The 12,555-nt window shown below is 35.9% G+C and overlaps 1 protein-coding gene across 5 annotated transcripts in view; it reads left to right on the forward strand.

Moving 5' to 3' along the window:
* The window catches only part of LOC126926267 (fatty acyl-CoA reductase 1-like), a 141,886-nt gene extending 130,000 nt beyond the window's left edge, over positions 1–11,886 (forward strand). For 2 of the 5 annotated variants that reach the window (XM_050742524.1, XM_050742528.1), the window contains exons 2-8: positions 9,468–9,784; positions 9,884–10,131; positions 10,344–10,527; positions 10,795–10,980; positions 11,074–11,328; positions 11,400–11,434; positions 11,695–11,886. In XM_050742524.1, the coding sequence (XP_050598481.1) occupies positions 9,468–9,784; positions 9,884–10,131; positions 10,344–10,527; positions 10,795–10,980; positions 11,074–11,328; positions 11,400–11,434; positions 11,695–11,786 (1,317 nt within the window). In that variant the 3' untranslated portion in view covers positions 11,787–11,886. Of the gene's footprint in view, positions 1–7,605; positions 7,708–9,109; positions 9,366–9,467; positions 9,785–9,883; positions 10,132–10,343; positions 10,528–10,794; positions 10,981–11,073; positions 11,329–11,399; positions 11,435–11,694 lie in introns of those variants that run through there. The other 3 variants (XM_050742526.1, XM_050742525.1, XM_050742527.1) reach the window with 3 other exon arrangements.
* The last annotated feature ends 669 nt before the right edge of the window (positions 11,887–12,555 follow it).

The following is a 12,555-nucleotide window of genomic DNA, read 5'->3' on the forward strand; positions in this document are numbered from 1 at the left end:
TGACGCCCATCTGTCGAAAGCGAATCCAACTAACCTAGCCAGGGGTTAACAGCCTCTCGACTAGTTCTTTCACACCGAATTAACTAGCTCGATGATGGCTCTATCATTTCCAACAGGCTCCCCGGAGCAAAATTATAACACCGCCATGTTTCCTCCCCCGTGGCAAGAGGGCAACACAACTATCCTGGTAAATGACCATCACACGAAAAAACGAAAGCTCGAACCGACCAAGACAAATGTAAACAAGTTTCAAACCAAACCATCAGCCAGCCAAGTGACTACCTACAATAGATTCTCAATTCTGGAGTCCACGGAAGACTCCATGAATACAACCGAAAAGGTAAATAATCTCCATACTCAAAGAATTCCCCCACCGATATTCATTAACGACGTAATCGACATACAGTCAATGATTAAGACTATCGAAAAAGACATCAGCAAAGAGGACTACAAGTTAAAAATTAACAACAACCACGTGAAAGTCCTGCCGGCCAACCCTGACGCATACAGGAAATTAACGAAGTCGCTAAAAAACCTGAATGCCAACTTCCACACTTACAAACTCAAGCAAGAAAGACCATTTCGAGTGGTGCTACGCAATATCCACCACTCAGTCGACCTAGATGAACTAAAATTCGAACTTCAAAATCTTGGCCATGAGGTAACAAACATAAGCAACATTAAACGTAGAATCTCAAAAAATCCACTATCACTTTTTTTCATAGATTTAAAACAAAAAGGGAATAACAAAGAAATCTACAACGTCAACCGGCTGATGAACTCCATAGTTAAGTACGAACCACCTCTTGTAAAGAAAGAAATAGTACAATGTAAAAGGTGCCAAAGGTACGGCCTCACGCAGAAATACTGCAACCATAACTTCCGGTGCGTAAAATGTGCAGGTAATCACCCCACTGACCAATGCACCAAATCCCCTGAAACCCCTGCTAAGTGCATCCACTGTCAAGGAGAGCATCCTGCGAACTACAAAGGATGCTCAGCCTATAAAACGCTACATAATATTAAGTATCCAAAACTGAGACCCAAGGAGATAACCATACAAGAACCTAGACCCCAAGAACTCACCTCACCATCAGTATCCTATGCGCAGGCAACAGAAGGAAACGCAAACAACTCGAAAACACACAGTGTACACACAGAAAATAGAATTCCCACCCCACAAAGCACAGACAACTTTACCAGACTCGAAAAACTTATCGAGAAGCAAACTGAGCAAATTAACAACTTGCTATCACTACTCACACTCTTCATGGACAAATTCATACGCACAGAAGCAAAATAAAACCAATGCGAATAGCTCTGTGGAACGCCAACGGTCTAGCTCAGCACAAATTTGAACTAGAACTATTCTTAAAACAACAGCAAATCGATGTGATGTTCATATCCGAAACCCACTTCACCGACAAAAACTACCTCAAAATACACAACTTCTACCACACACAACACCCCAGCGGAAAGGCCCACGGCGGCACCGGAATCATAATCAAATCAAACATTAAGCACTACGAACTTCCACCATTCCAGAAAGACTACCTCCGAGCAACAAACGTAGCAATAGAAGACTGTCATGGTACAATCACCACTTCAGCTGTATACTGCCCTCCCAGCAACTCCATCGCCAAAGAAGACTTTGATAAATTCCTGGACACCCTGGGCAATAGCTGGAGCAGACTACAACGCCAAACACACCCAATGGGGCAACAGACTGGTTACAGTAAGAGGCAAAAACCTCTTCAACAGCATAATAACCAACAACCTCGACTACCTTACCACATACGAACCCACATACTGGCCCACCGACACAAACAAAATACCCGATCTTCTTGATTTCCTCATAACTAAAAATATCTCGTCAAGACACGTCCAAATCAATTCCTCGGCTGATCTCTCCTCCGATCATTCCCCCGTGATAGTAACAGTCAGTTCAACTATCATCGAGAATACACCTAATGGCTCCATTCATAACCAAACTTCATAACCAACACACCAACTGGCAGCTCTTTAGAGAAGTCTTTACCCGCACAACTTCAGCCTCAACTTCACTAAAAACCAATGAAGAAATCGAAGCAGCCACGGAATACCTAAACACGAGCATAATAAACGCTATCCGCTTCTCCACACCGGCAAGAACGTCCATCAGCAAACACGAATATCCCCAGTACATATTTAAAAAAATAGCAGAAAAACGTAGACTAAGAAGAATATGGCAGACCCATAGAACACCGGAGGACAAACGCAAACTAAACAACGCAACTAGAAAACTATCCAAAACCATAAAAAACTACAATAATGACCGTTTTCACAAATATCTCGCCAGCTTGTCCCCCACAGCCGACTCCAGCTACTCACTATGGAAGGCCTCCGGGAAACTCACGCGCCCCCCACAAATAATACCTCCAATCCACCGTCCGCAAGGTGGATGGGCGCGTAGCCCTATAGAAAAAGCCAACCTATTTGCCAAACACTTGTCTGAAGTATTCAAACCCCATTCCTCCATAGCTGCTGCGGACGTTACCGAATACCTGCACACTCCCTTCCAAATGTCCCCTCCTATTGAACCCTTCACTTCTGCAAAGATCATAGAAGCAATCAGTCGCCTAAACCCCAAGAAAGCAGCAGGTCACGACCTAATAGGAAATAAAGCAATCAAGGAACTTCCCATAAAAGGGATTGCACTCATCGCATCAATCTTTAACGCTATCCTCCGCCTTGAACACTTTCCTAAGGCGTGGAAAATCTCACTTATCACGCTCATCCCTAAACCCGGTAAACCAATATATGAAACCAGCTCCTATCGCCCAATCAGTCTTTTACCTACCCTGTCTAAACTATTCGAGAGGATGCTCACGAATCGTCTCCTTCCACTCCTAGAAGAATTGAAAACACTCCCAGATTACCAATTCGGCTTCCGAAAACAACACTCAACAGTAGAGCAAATCCACCGCATAACCCACATGATCAGCCAAACCCTTGAAAAGAAAAAATACTGCTCATCAGTATTCCTAGACATCCAACAGTCATTCGATAAAGTATGGCATGAAGGGCTACTCTACAAGCTTAAAGAAATCCTACCCCACCCATACTACTCCATCTTAAAATCCTACCTAACTAACAGACAATTCATAGTTAAATGCCTAGACGCCACTTCCGCAACATTCCCAATAGAATCCGGCATACCACAAGGTAGTGTCCTCGAACCCCTACTGTTCTCCATCTACACTGCCGAGTTACCCATATCAAACGAGGTAACAATAGCAACATTTGCCGACGAAACAGCACTACTAGCTACCCACGCAGACCCGGCAATTGGTCTTCACGCTCCGAAAACAAACCTGCCCCCAGGTCACCATTAGCAACACAATAATCCCAAGCAAGGACTCCGTAAGATACCTGAGCATGACCCTGGACAGGAGGCTAACTTGGAAAAAACATATCTCAGAAAAAACAAAGCAACTAAAGGAAAAACTAAGAAAATTCTATTGGTTCACGGGCCAACGCTCCAAACTAAACATACAGAACAAAATAACCCTCTACAAGGCCGCAATAAAACCTGTCTGGACCTACGGAATCCAACTATGGGGAACAGCAAGTAACTCCAACATTGAAATACTCCAACGCTTCCAATCGAAAACGCTAAGATCCCTAATTAGGGATCAATTGATGCACCTTGGTATGTTACCAACGAAACAATACACCGCGACCTCAAGATACCCACAGTCAAAGAGGAAATAGCAAAGTATAACTGCAGATATAGCAAAAGAGTCAACAAACACCGAAACCCCTAATCACTGGACTACTTGAAACGACGGACCACATTCGCAGGCTGAAGAGACTACCCGCTAGACCTAAACGACAGATTCAATTAGTTATTTAATAATGTAATATTTACTTATTTATAATACTTACTCACAAATTATACTTATCTATAATATGTATCAACGTATTATAAATACTAGCCATGTTACTGCGCTACGCCAGAAAAATTGCTGAAAATTCTCAACGCGAGAATTGATTGTAATTTAAACAAACAATAAAAAAAAAACTTTGATACAGTCCTCTTGACGTTTCTCTTCAATGTTGTTGAAATGATTCTGTCCTTCCAAAATTGTTTTATCCTCTTTCCAAAAGAGAGAGGTCGGGCTATGCTCAAATTTCTAAAGTCACCAAAACATGTTACATAACAAGGTAGTAGTGGAAAATTCTTCCAGAAGAAAGATTTACAATATTCTTGGCCAACTCATTTACTTCTTTTGTATGATCTTTTTGAAATTGGTCAAGAATAGACACATTGTCTGAGGAGTTTCTTTGCGATTTCTATTCAATGCGATACATATAATTTTTCATTTAGCTGTAACATTCATGTAGCTATTAACATTTATTATTATGCGTTACTCTATAAAACTCTTTTTGCAGTTTTTTTCATGTTTCCTGATTTCTTATCTCATGTGCATGTGTGTGGATATTGTAATATATAGTGATCAGTAGTTTGTATGGAAATCGTTTCTGATTTATGCAAAACGATATACGACCACGTTCAGTAGCAGCTCAAGAATACTTAATGCACATGTAATTTTTTTCTGTGAACATTACTATTTTTATTACGATTTTTCTGTGAACACTTTGCACATCCACGATACGCAAATTTTTCACACGGTATGTATACTTTGCGCAAATATTGTTTATATGTACTTTTCTTTATTAATTATTAATTAATGTAAAAGATTAGAGAAGACACTAATCCTCTCTATTCGAAAATAAAGCGGTTTACGTTATGCTGTTATGGATTTCAATGAGTAAACATAATCGATGATTTTTCGTAGGGAACGTCGTGCAGGATGGTTTACGTGTCCGAACATCATAGTCTTCTTCATTACGACTTGTACGAGATAAGCTGCTACCTATCTATCGTTCGATTTAATGATCATTGTGTAACCCGCTGTTTGAGCCGACCTACCTGTTCATGTACTCAGGTTTGCTTACGTACAGTGACATTTCGGCCGATTTTTAATTGTCAATAACTTAAAAATAGAGCCGAAAGTGCAGTACTTCTGTTTCTGATTTTCGTCCTATTTTAGCTTCAAGAATCACCCCTAAGGTTTTTTACATTTGTAATTGAACACCCTGTATACACAATAAACAAAAGATGAGTGGGACACAAATATCAACGCATACGCAGTAGCGGATGTACAATTGTATATAATTATACATTGGTAGAATTCACAGGAGTGGTATCGATAATTTTTTCCGAATATCTCGGAAACTATTGCCCTGCAACAGTTTCATGTACAGGAAGAAGTTATTTAGAGTCGTACTCCCGATAATGTATTAAGAAGTCATCGAAATCGGAGAGAATGTAGCTATTCTATAGTTCGACGTTACTTGTTTCAGACAAAGGCGGACGAATTTCTCTAAATATAATTTCAAGGATCTGAAAGGGATTTTTTTCATCACTTTGTCATGACGTATGTATAAGAAGAAAAATAATTTAAAAGGACGGTGCCATGCCAGAAGCAACATGTTGTTGACGTTAGTACGAGCATGTATTTATAATCATATTTATGGTTATTAAGTAAGGATGGAACTATTCTTCATTTTCCGACCATCGCGCCCTAAGACGGCCAGTCATACGTAAGCAGAAATTGACGATTGGAGAATCCATTCGCTTATTAATATGACTCGTGAGTATGATGACATATTCTCCAATTATTTTTCTTTGTTATTCATACGACATAATAGAGTGATTAAATAAAATTCCGCCTCTGCCTGTATTTCGCCCTCTTGTCGCTTATTTTCATCCAACTAACCACTTTCCATGCTGTGCCCGCGCGTCCAAACTGCGGTCGCTCAGATTTATCATTCATAAAATTTATTCAAATATTGCGAAATAGATTAGCACGTACGAGAGTAAGTGTAAAGAGAATCATTTGTATCGATATACTGAAGATTTGCAAAAATAACTTGTTCAAAATCTTCTGTGGATAAAACATGTCAAAATTTTAATAATTCTTAAATTGACTTTATTCGCAATATATTTATATTTATTTGCTTGTATTCACTTTTGTGTTTATATTTACATTTACTTTTACTAAGAGAAATAACCTACTATCCACGAAGCAGCAGAATATTATAGGTATATCAGAATACAGGTATAACAGAAGACTTTTACATGCAGAAAAGGTTGAACAATACACACAACGATTTTCAGCAACAAAGTTAACTACTTGGTAATCAAGAAACTATTATTACGACATTTAAATCCGTATCAAAGATCAAATCCACTACACATTCCTAAAGTAGGACAGACTAACGTCACCTTCGATCATGCATATTTGCCAATGTGATTATATAAAATTTGTTGTTCAATCAATCACCAGTGAATACAAGACAAAAATTGCAATTATATAAAATTTGTCATGTTCCTACACTCCAGATATGTATGCAACACAGTCAAATTTTTGCCATTGGATACTACCTAAGTTGCAATTATGCTTTTGGACTATATGAAAAATGCAATACTACCTTATTAATAAATGCCAGGAGTTGAACTCTCGAAAAATCACATGCAATAATGCGAAAGATTTAATCCAGAATGGAATTATGTGCCACCATCAATACATGTACATTAAATTTGCTAATTTTACGTTTACATCACAAGTTTTATTAAAATCGGAGTCTGCCCAACTGCGACCTCTTCCTGCTAGTAAAGTTATCTTTTGTTTCCTTTATGTCTTACAAATATTGTGACACTGAATTGATCAAATTGATGAGTACTCTATTTAAATTATTCTTTCATTTTTCTAAAAAAGCGTTCCATAAATGACTTCATGATGAAATATGCTGAATCGGTACCATTATTTATATTTTTATTTAATTTATTTATATATTCTCAATAATGCTCATGTTGCGGGGCTGTTCTTAAGTGTTTCAAACATGATACAAAACCCACGCTAATGTATTAGTAGTATTGTGCTTTGGATTTTCTTCCATCAGGATGAAATTGCGCTTCAAATACATATTATACTACAAGGCACTAATTGCACGAATATATGTCACTCATTTTACCATTAGTCAGATATTAATATTTTCATAACAGGAACTGCTATCGAATCCTTATCTTTTTCTATTTTTGAAAATTATTTTGCAAATTTATAACAATATGTATATATTTTTCATTTGCTAAAAATCTCTTCCTAAACGATGTTCTATCTTAATTCTAATTTTTGTTACAGTTAAGTACTGTATGAATATCTTCTTCACTGATTGTGTGTTGGTGTTTTTTAACCTCAGGAAAAAAGATCGTTCGTTATATGAGATGGAATTTGAAATTCAATTATTTTCACCTTCAGCTTAACCTATAAAATGTTATCTGTAATGAAAATATCATTAAAATGCAAATGTAGGAGCAATCAATAATAAAAAGTCAACTGCGGTCGATATTTCATGTTTAAAGACCATTCAAGACTCTTTTTTCCTTGGTTTTGGAGATAAAAAGCGTTAATCGAATCATTCATGCTTGACATTATGCACTTTCAGTAGTAGGGTGATGTTATTAAAAGAATGAGTATCTAGAGGTGTATTACATCGAATATCGTTACAGTACTGTGACGTACGTATCGGTATCTACTATCGCGAAGTTGCATTGTTGTTCGATTTTTGGTAAAGAATACGCAGTGGAAATAGCATCAGGTAACAGACGACTCCTTGTTATTTTTATTCAATTGTGTCTTTCATTAATGTCATTGTTATCAATTTCATTATTATAAATATCATATATCAAAAATATCATTCGGGTCTTTAATTATTACAACAGTTTAAATGAAGTTTTTGAATACTCAAATATTTTGTATTTTACATTTTACGCAGTAAAATGGCTCATTATTTTGATTTTGCAATAATTTGCAACCAGTCAGTAGAGGTAATCGGAACATATGCGTTCGTAACGTATCTGCACGAAAGACCCCTTATTTTTAGCAAAATTTGAGTTTAGGGTCGGTTTTTCATCACTTACTATTAGGATTTGCTTCGAGTCTCGCGTTCATGAAAATAGAAATACGCTCCGCGGTGACAACATTAACCATGCGAGATATTTTATGCATTTTACATTGTAAATGGTAAGATCCCTTGCTTTTAATAAACAAACTGAAGTATACATACGTAATATTGATTACATATAAGACAAACGGTGAAATGGTAGTAGAGAGAGTATGTATTTACGCAATTATTCTATTAAATTTGAGCAAATTATTCTACATCCTGATAAAATGTATTTCTCTTGTTATATTTATCACATTCCTTATAATTATACTTGTTAGTTACTTAGATGCTGCGTCAAAATATCTCTTCGAATAACTACATAAACATCGTTTCATAGACATTCAAGAGTTAAAAGGTCTTTATGTTCAGTATTTTTACAAAATTGCTGTTAGTTGATTATAATAAATTCAGTTGTATACTATATATAAATGTATCAAATCTCTATATCACATCAACTTGTGCTATAAAAGGCTTGGTATTGTAAATAATCAGGCAGAACACAAATTACAAAACTAAATGACATAGAACATAATGCAACATAAAATACATAAGCATGATAATATGAAAACATATTACACATATATACAAAACAATATAGATATATACGTATGCAATGACACATATAATATATAACTATGTACACATACATACATACGTAATAAAATTACAAGGTATATGACAATTATAATAAAAATATAGATACAATATATTCATTCGTTCTCATTTACATTATCACATTCATCAGTTTTCTGTGGCAATCAAATTTCAACCAGGCAATCTAAAATACAGTGTTGTCTCCGGTATCAAAACAGACAAAACGGGACAAAACTGTTCGGATGTGGGAACAGTCACTTTTATATGAAACTTCATTTATTCAAATACAGATTAAGATTGATTGACAGTTCCTTTAAATATCCATGCATTTCGTATCTTCTGGGCTGTTAAGTCACATAATTCTTTTACTTTTTCTAAATACTGTTTGTGTGGAATCTATGGCAAATATAATATCTATAAAATCTAATCTATGGCAAATATTTGAACTGAAAATGTGAAGACCCTCAAATATGGATACAATAAATAAAGAAACGAATAAAAACGGGACCGATGAAGGATTGAATAAGACGAATTCGCTCGAGGAATTCTACGCTGGTAGTGGGATCCTTGTGACTGGAGGAACCGGATTCATAGGAGTCGGTCTACTGGAAAAACTGATACGCGTGTGTCCACGCATCGCTGCTATTTTTGTACTAATTCGTCCAAAATCTAACGAAACGATAGAACAACGATTTAAGAAGATCATAGATGGTCCCGTTCGTAAATGTTATTCATGTTTCTTTCAATAATAAAGCCTGTCAGAAGCCAAATTGATTAAATTTCTTTCTGTAATTGAGCTGGTACTTTTTCATCATCAGATCTACGACGACATCAAAGCAAAACACCCCTCAGCTTTGAGCAGAGTTTATCCCATGAAAGGTGACGTGAGTCTGCCGGATTTAGGTCTTTCGCGAGAAGATAGAAACCTGCTGTTAGAAAAAGTAAACATAGTGTTTCACGTCGCGGCCACTGTGAAATTCAACGAGCCGTTGCACGTGGCTGTTAATGTGAATACGAAGGGTACTCTTCGTGTCATCGATCTTTGGAACGAACTAAAGCATCCCATTAGCTTCGTCTATGTTAGCACAGCTTATAGTAATGCGAATCTATATGAGATTGGGGAAAAAGTTTATACGTAAGAATAAGTTATACGAAAACGTTGTTCCATGGTTTATGAATATTATATTTGTAATTATAGCGTGAAGAATATGTTCACATATTATTAACTTTGCAGCACGAGCTTGAAACCTTCGGAAGTAATAGATATGTGTGACAAATTCGACAAAACGTCGATCAACGAAATAGAAAAAAAGATTTTAAAAACTTATCCAAACACATACACATTCAGTAAGAATTTAGCAGAGCAGATTGTAGCAAGTAAGTGCAAAGATCTACCAGTCGCGATAGTCCGGCCAAGCGTAGTTGGTGTCTCTTTAAAAGAACCATGTCCTGGTTGGATACAGGGTACTTCTGCACTTACAGGTACTTTCATAGATCTTTTTCAATAGTAATTGTTCAATACTCCTTACATCTCCCAAATGTGGATTAATGAAAGGCTTTCCACTAGATCATGATAATTGTAATTTTAATTTGTCATTCCTCACAATGTTGAAATTTCATTCTTATCTACTTAGCGCCATATCTCTGGTAATCGAGAAACACAAATAATTTCTAAACGAATTTAACGTTACCAGGTGTCTTCCTACTTGTGAGCAGAGGATGTACAACAGTAGTACGGGGCAGGAGCGATACAAGATTAGATTTAGTGCCTCTTGATTTCGTAGTTGATACGATAATTTGTGTTGCATGGCATGTCACGCTACATCGTGATCGTGAAGTTAAAGTTTACAACTGCACGAGTAACGCATGTCCTTTGAAGTAATATTTATTACGAATTTTTTTCGACTAATGTAATTCGATTCTTATAGTATCTCAAAAGATTCAGATTATTTAATTAACGTGGACAATAGAAGACCAACAAACATAGACTATCTCAATATGTCATTAGTTTAGAAAAATAGCAGTACATATAATATTTATGTCAATTTCATAATAATAATTTTCCGAGATATTCGTATGATAATAAACTGTGCTTTAAGTATAATTCTAGTAATCAATAATAATATAAGCGTTTCAATTGATAAGGTGGGGTCCGATGACAGATGCTATGGTAAAATGTAGCATAGAAATGCCACTGAACGATACGCTATGGTATCCAAGTTGTTCAGTCGTAGCTAATGGATACATTTACAAGGTTCGGAGTGTAATTCCGCATATTTTGCGTGCGTTCGTCATAGATGTCTTTTTAAGACTCCGAGGTAGTAAACCAATGTGAGTATTCTACCAATCCTCGAACAAAGAGAACAATCTTTCGGGAATAATTTCTAACTTCATTTATAATAATAATTAAAAATGATATTCCAGAATGATGAAGCTTCTCAGAAATGGCAATAAGCTGTTCACATTCATAGGACATTTCTTCTTGCACGAATGGACTTTCGAAAGAGATAACTGTACCGACTTGGCGGAGAAGGTGAAAATGTTACACGACAGCGATATGGTCAAACTAGATTTACAGGATATGAATTTAGAGAAGTATATTGCAATTTACCTGATGGGAATTAGGAAATTTATCCTAAAACAAGACTTTAAGCCAACAGCCCGACAACGGTTAACAAGGTGCATATACAAGTATCTTTGTATACAAAAATAGATACTAATTTAAATACACACATTTTCGGTTATTTCAGGTTGTACTGGATACATCAGATCACCAAAATATTCGGTATAATAATTTTTCTATGGATAATATTATATTTAGTGTACTGACTATTTGAACGTTACTTTTTTCGCTTCGAACCAAGAACAATATAAATAGAATTTTATGAAGAAGAGATTCATCATTCCTTTCATTTTGTCTTTCCACTCGTTTCATTTCTAAATAAATTCATTTATGACATTGTTTAATAAGGATGTATGTATTTATATGTACACGGTTTCTGATTTGTCATATATGACAATATCTTTACTCCTTGATGTTTCTAGTACAATGCATCTGCGAACGTTCATACATCACCTTTAAGTGTATGTTTAAAGATGATTTCTACATAAAAATCCTGCGGCAGGTCTTTACGTAATGTTAAACAACAAAATAATTATATACAGAAAAATAGTAATATTTACTACTAATAATTTGTATATTAAATTTGCTCACTGAAATTAAATATTTTTCCGTATTATCATAAAAACTTCTTTCATCCTCCACCAAACAAAAGTTAAGGGATAATTATACGATAACAACAATAATTCATCGTTGAAAGATCCTCGAAGCAATAAGCAATTATGATAGAAAGTAAATATCTTTTAAAATAAGATAGTTCTAAATGCTCACTTTCGTTTCCGAATTGTTTGTTCACAAACCTTGTAGTTTTTTGACCAGTCGGCGTTAAAATATATGACACTATCGACGAAATAGGGAACAGACGTGACAGTAAGAACTGAACAAAATATTACTTTACATAACAAGTAGTAAATAGTGTACGTTACAAATGATGTTTGGGGCATCTCCCTCCAATAACCTTGACATTCACATATGTTATCAAGTTTATCAAATTGGGTATTATTCCTCGCTGGTTGTTCGTCATAAAATGATTAAGAAAATATTTCTCATAGAAAGAACGTGTCTTCTCGAGGTAAAGAAGTAGAGAAAACACTAATTCTCTCTACATGAATATTCCATGGGGCGATTTTCGATATGATGTTATGGATATCAATGACGAAGAAGTTTGTAATGTTTAACCTACAATTTTTCTTGCAAAATGTCGTGCAGGATGGTTTACGTCTCCGAATATCATAATCTTCCTCTTTGTGATTCATACGAGGTAAGCTGCTGTCCATGTATCGTTC

Source organism: Bombus affinis, chromosome 17 (genome assembly GCF_024516045.1).
Source record: "Bombus affinis isolate iyBomAffi1 chromosome 17, iyBomAffi1.2, whole genome shotgun sequence".
NCBI lineage: Eukaryota > Metazoa > Arthropoda > Insecta > Hymenoptera > Apidae > Bombus > Bombus affinis.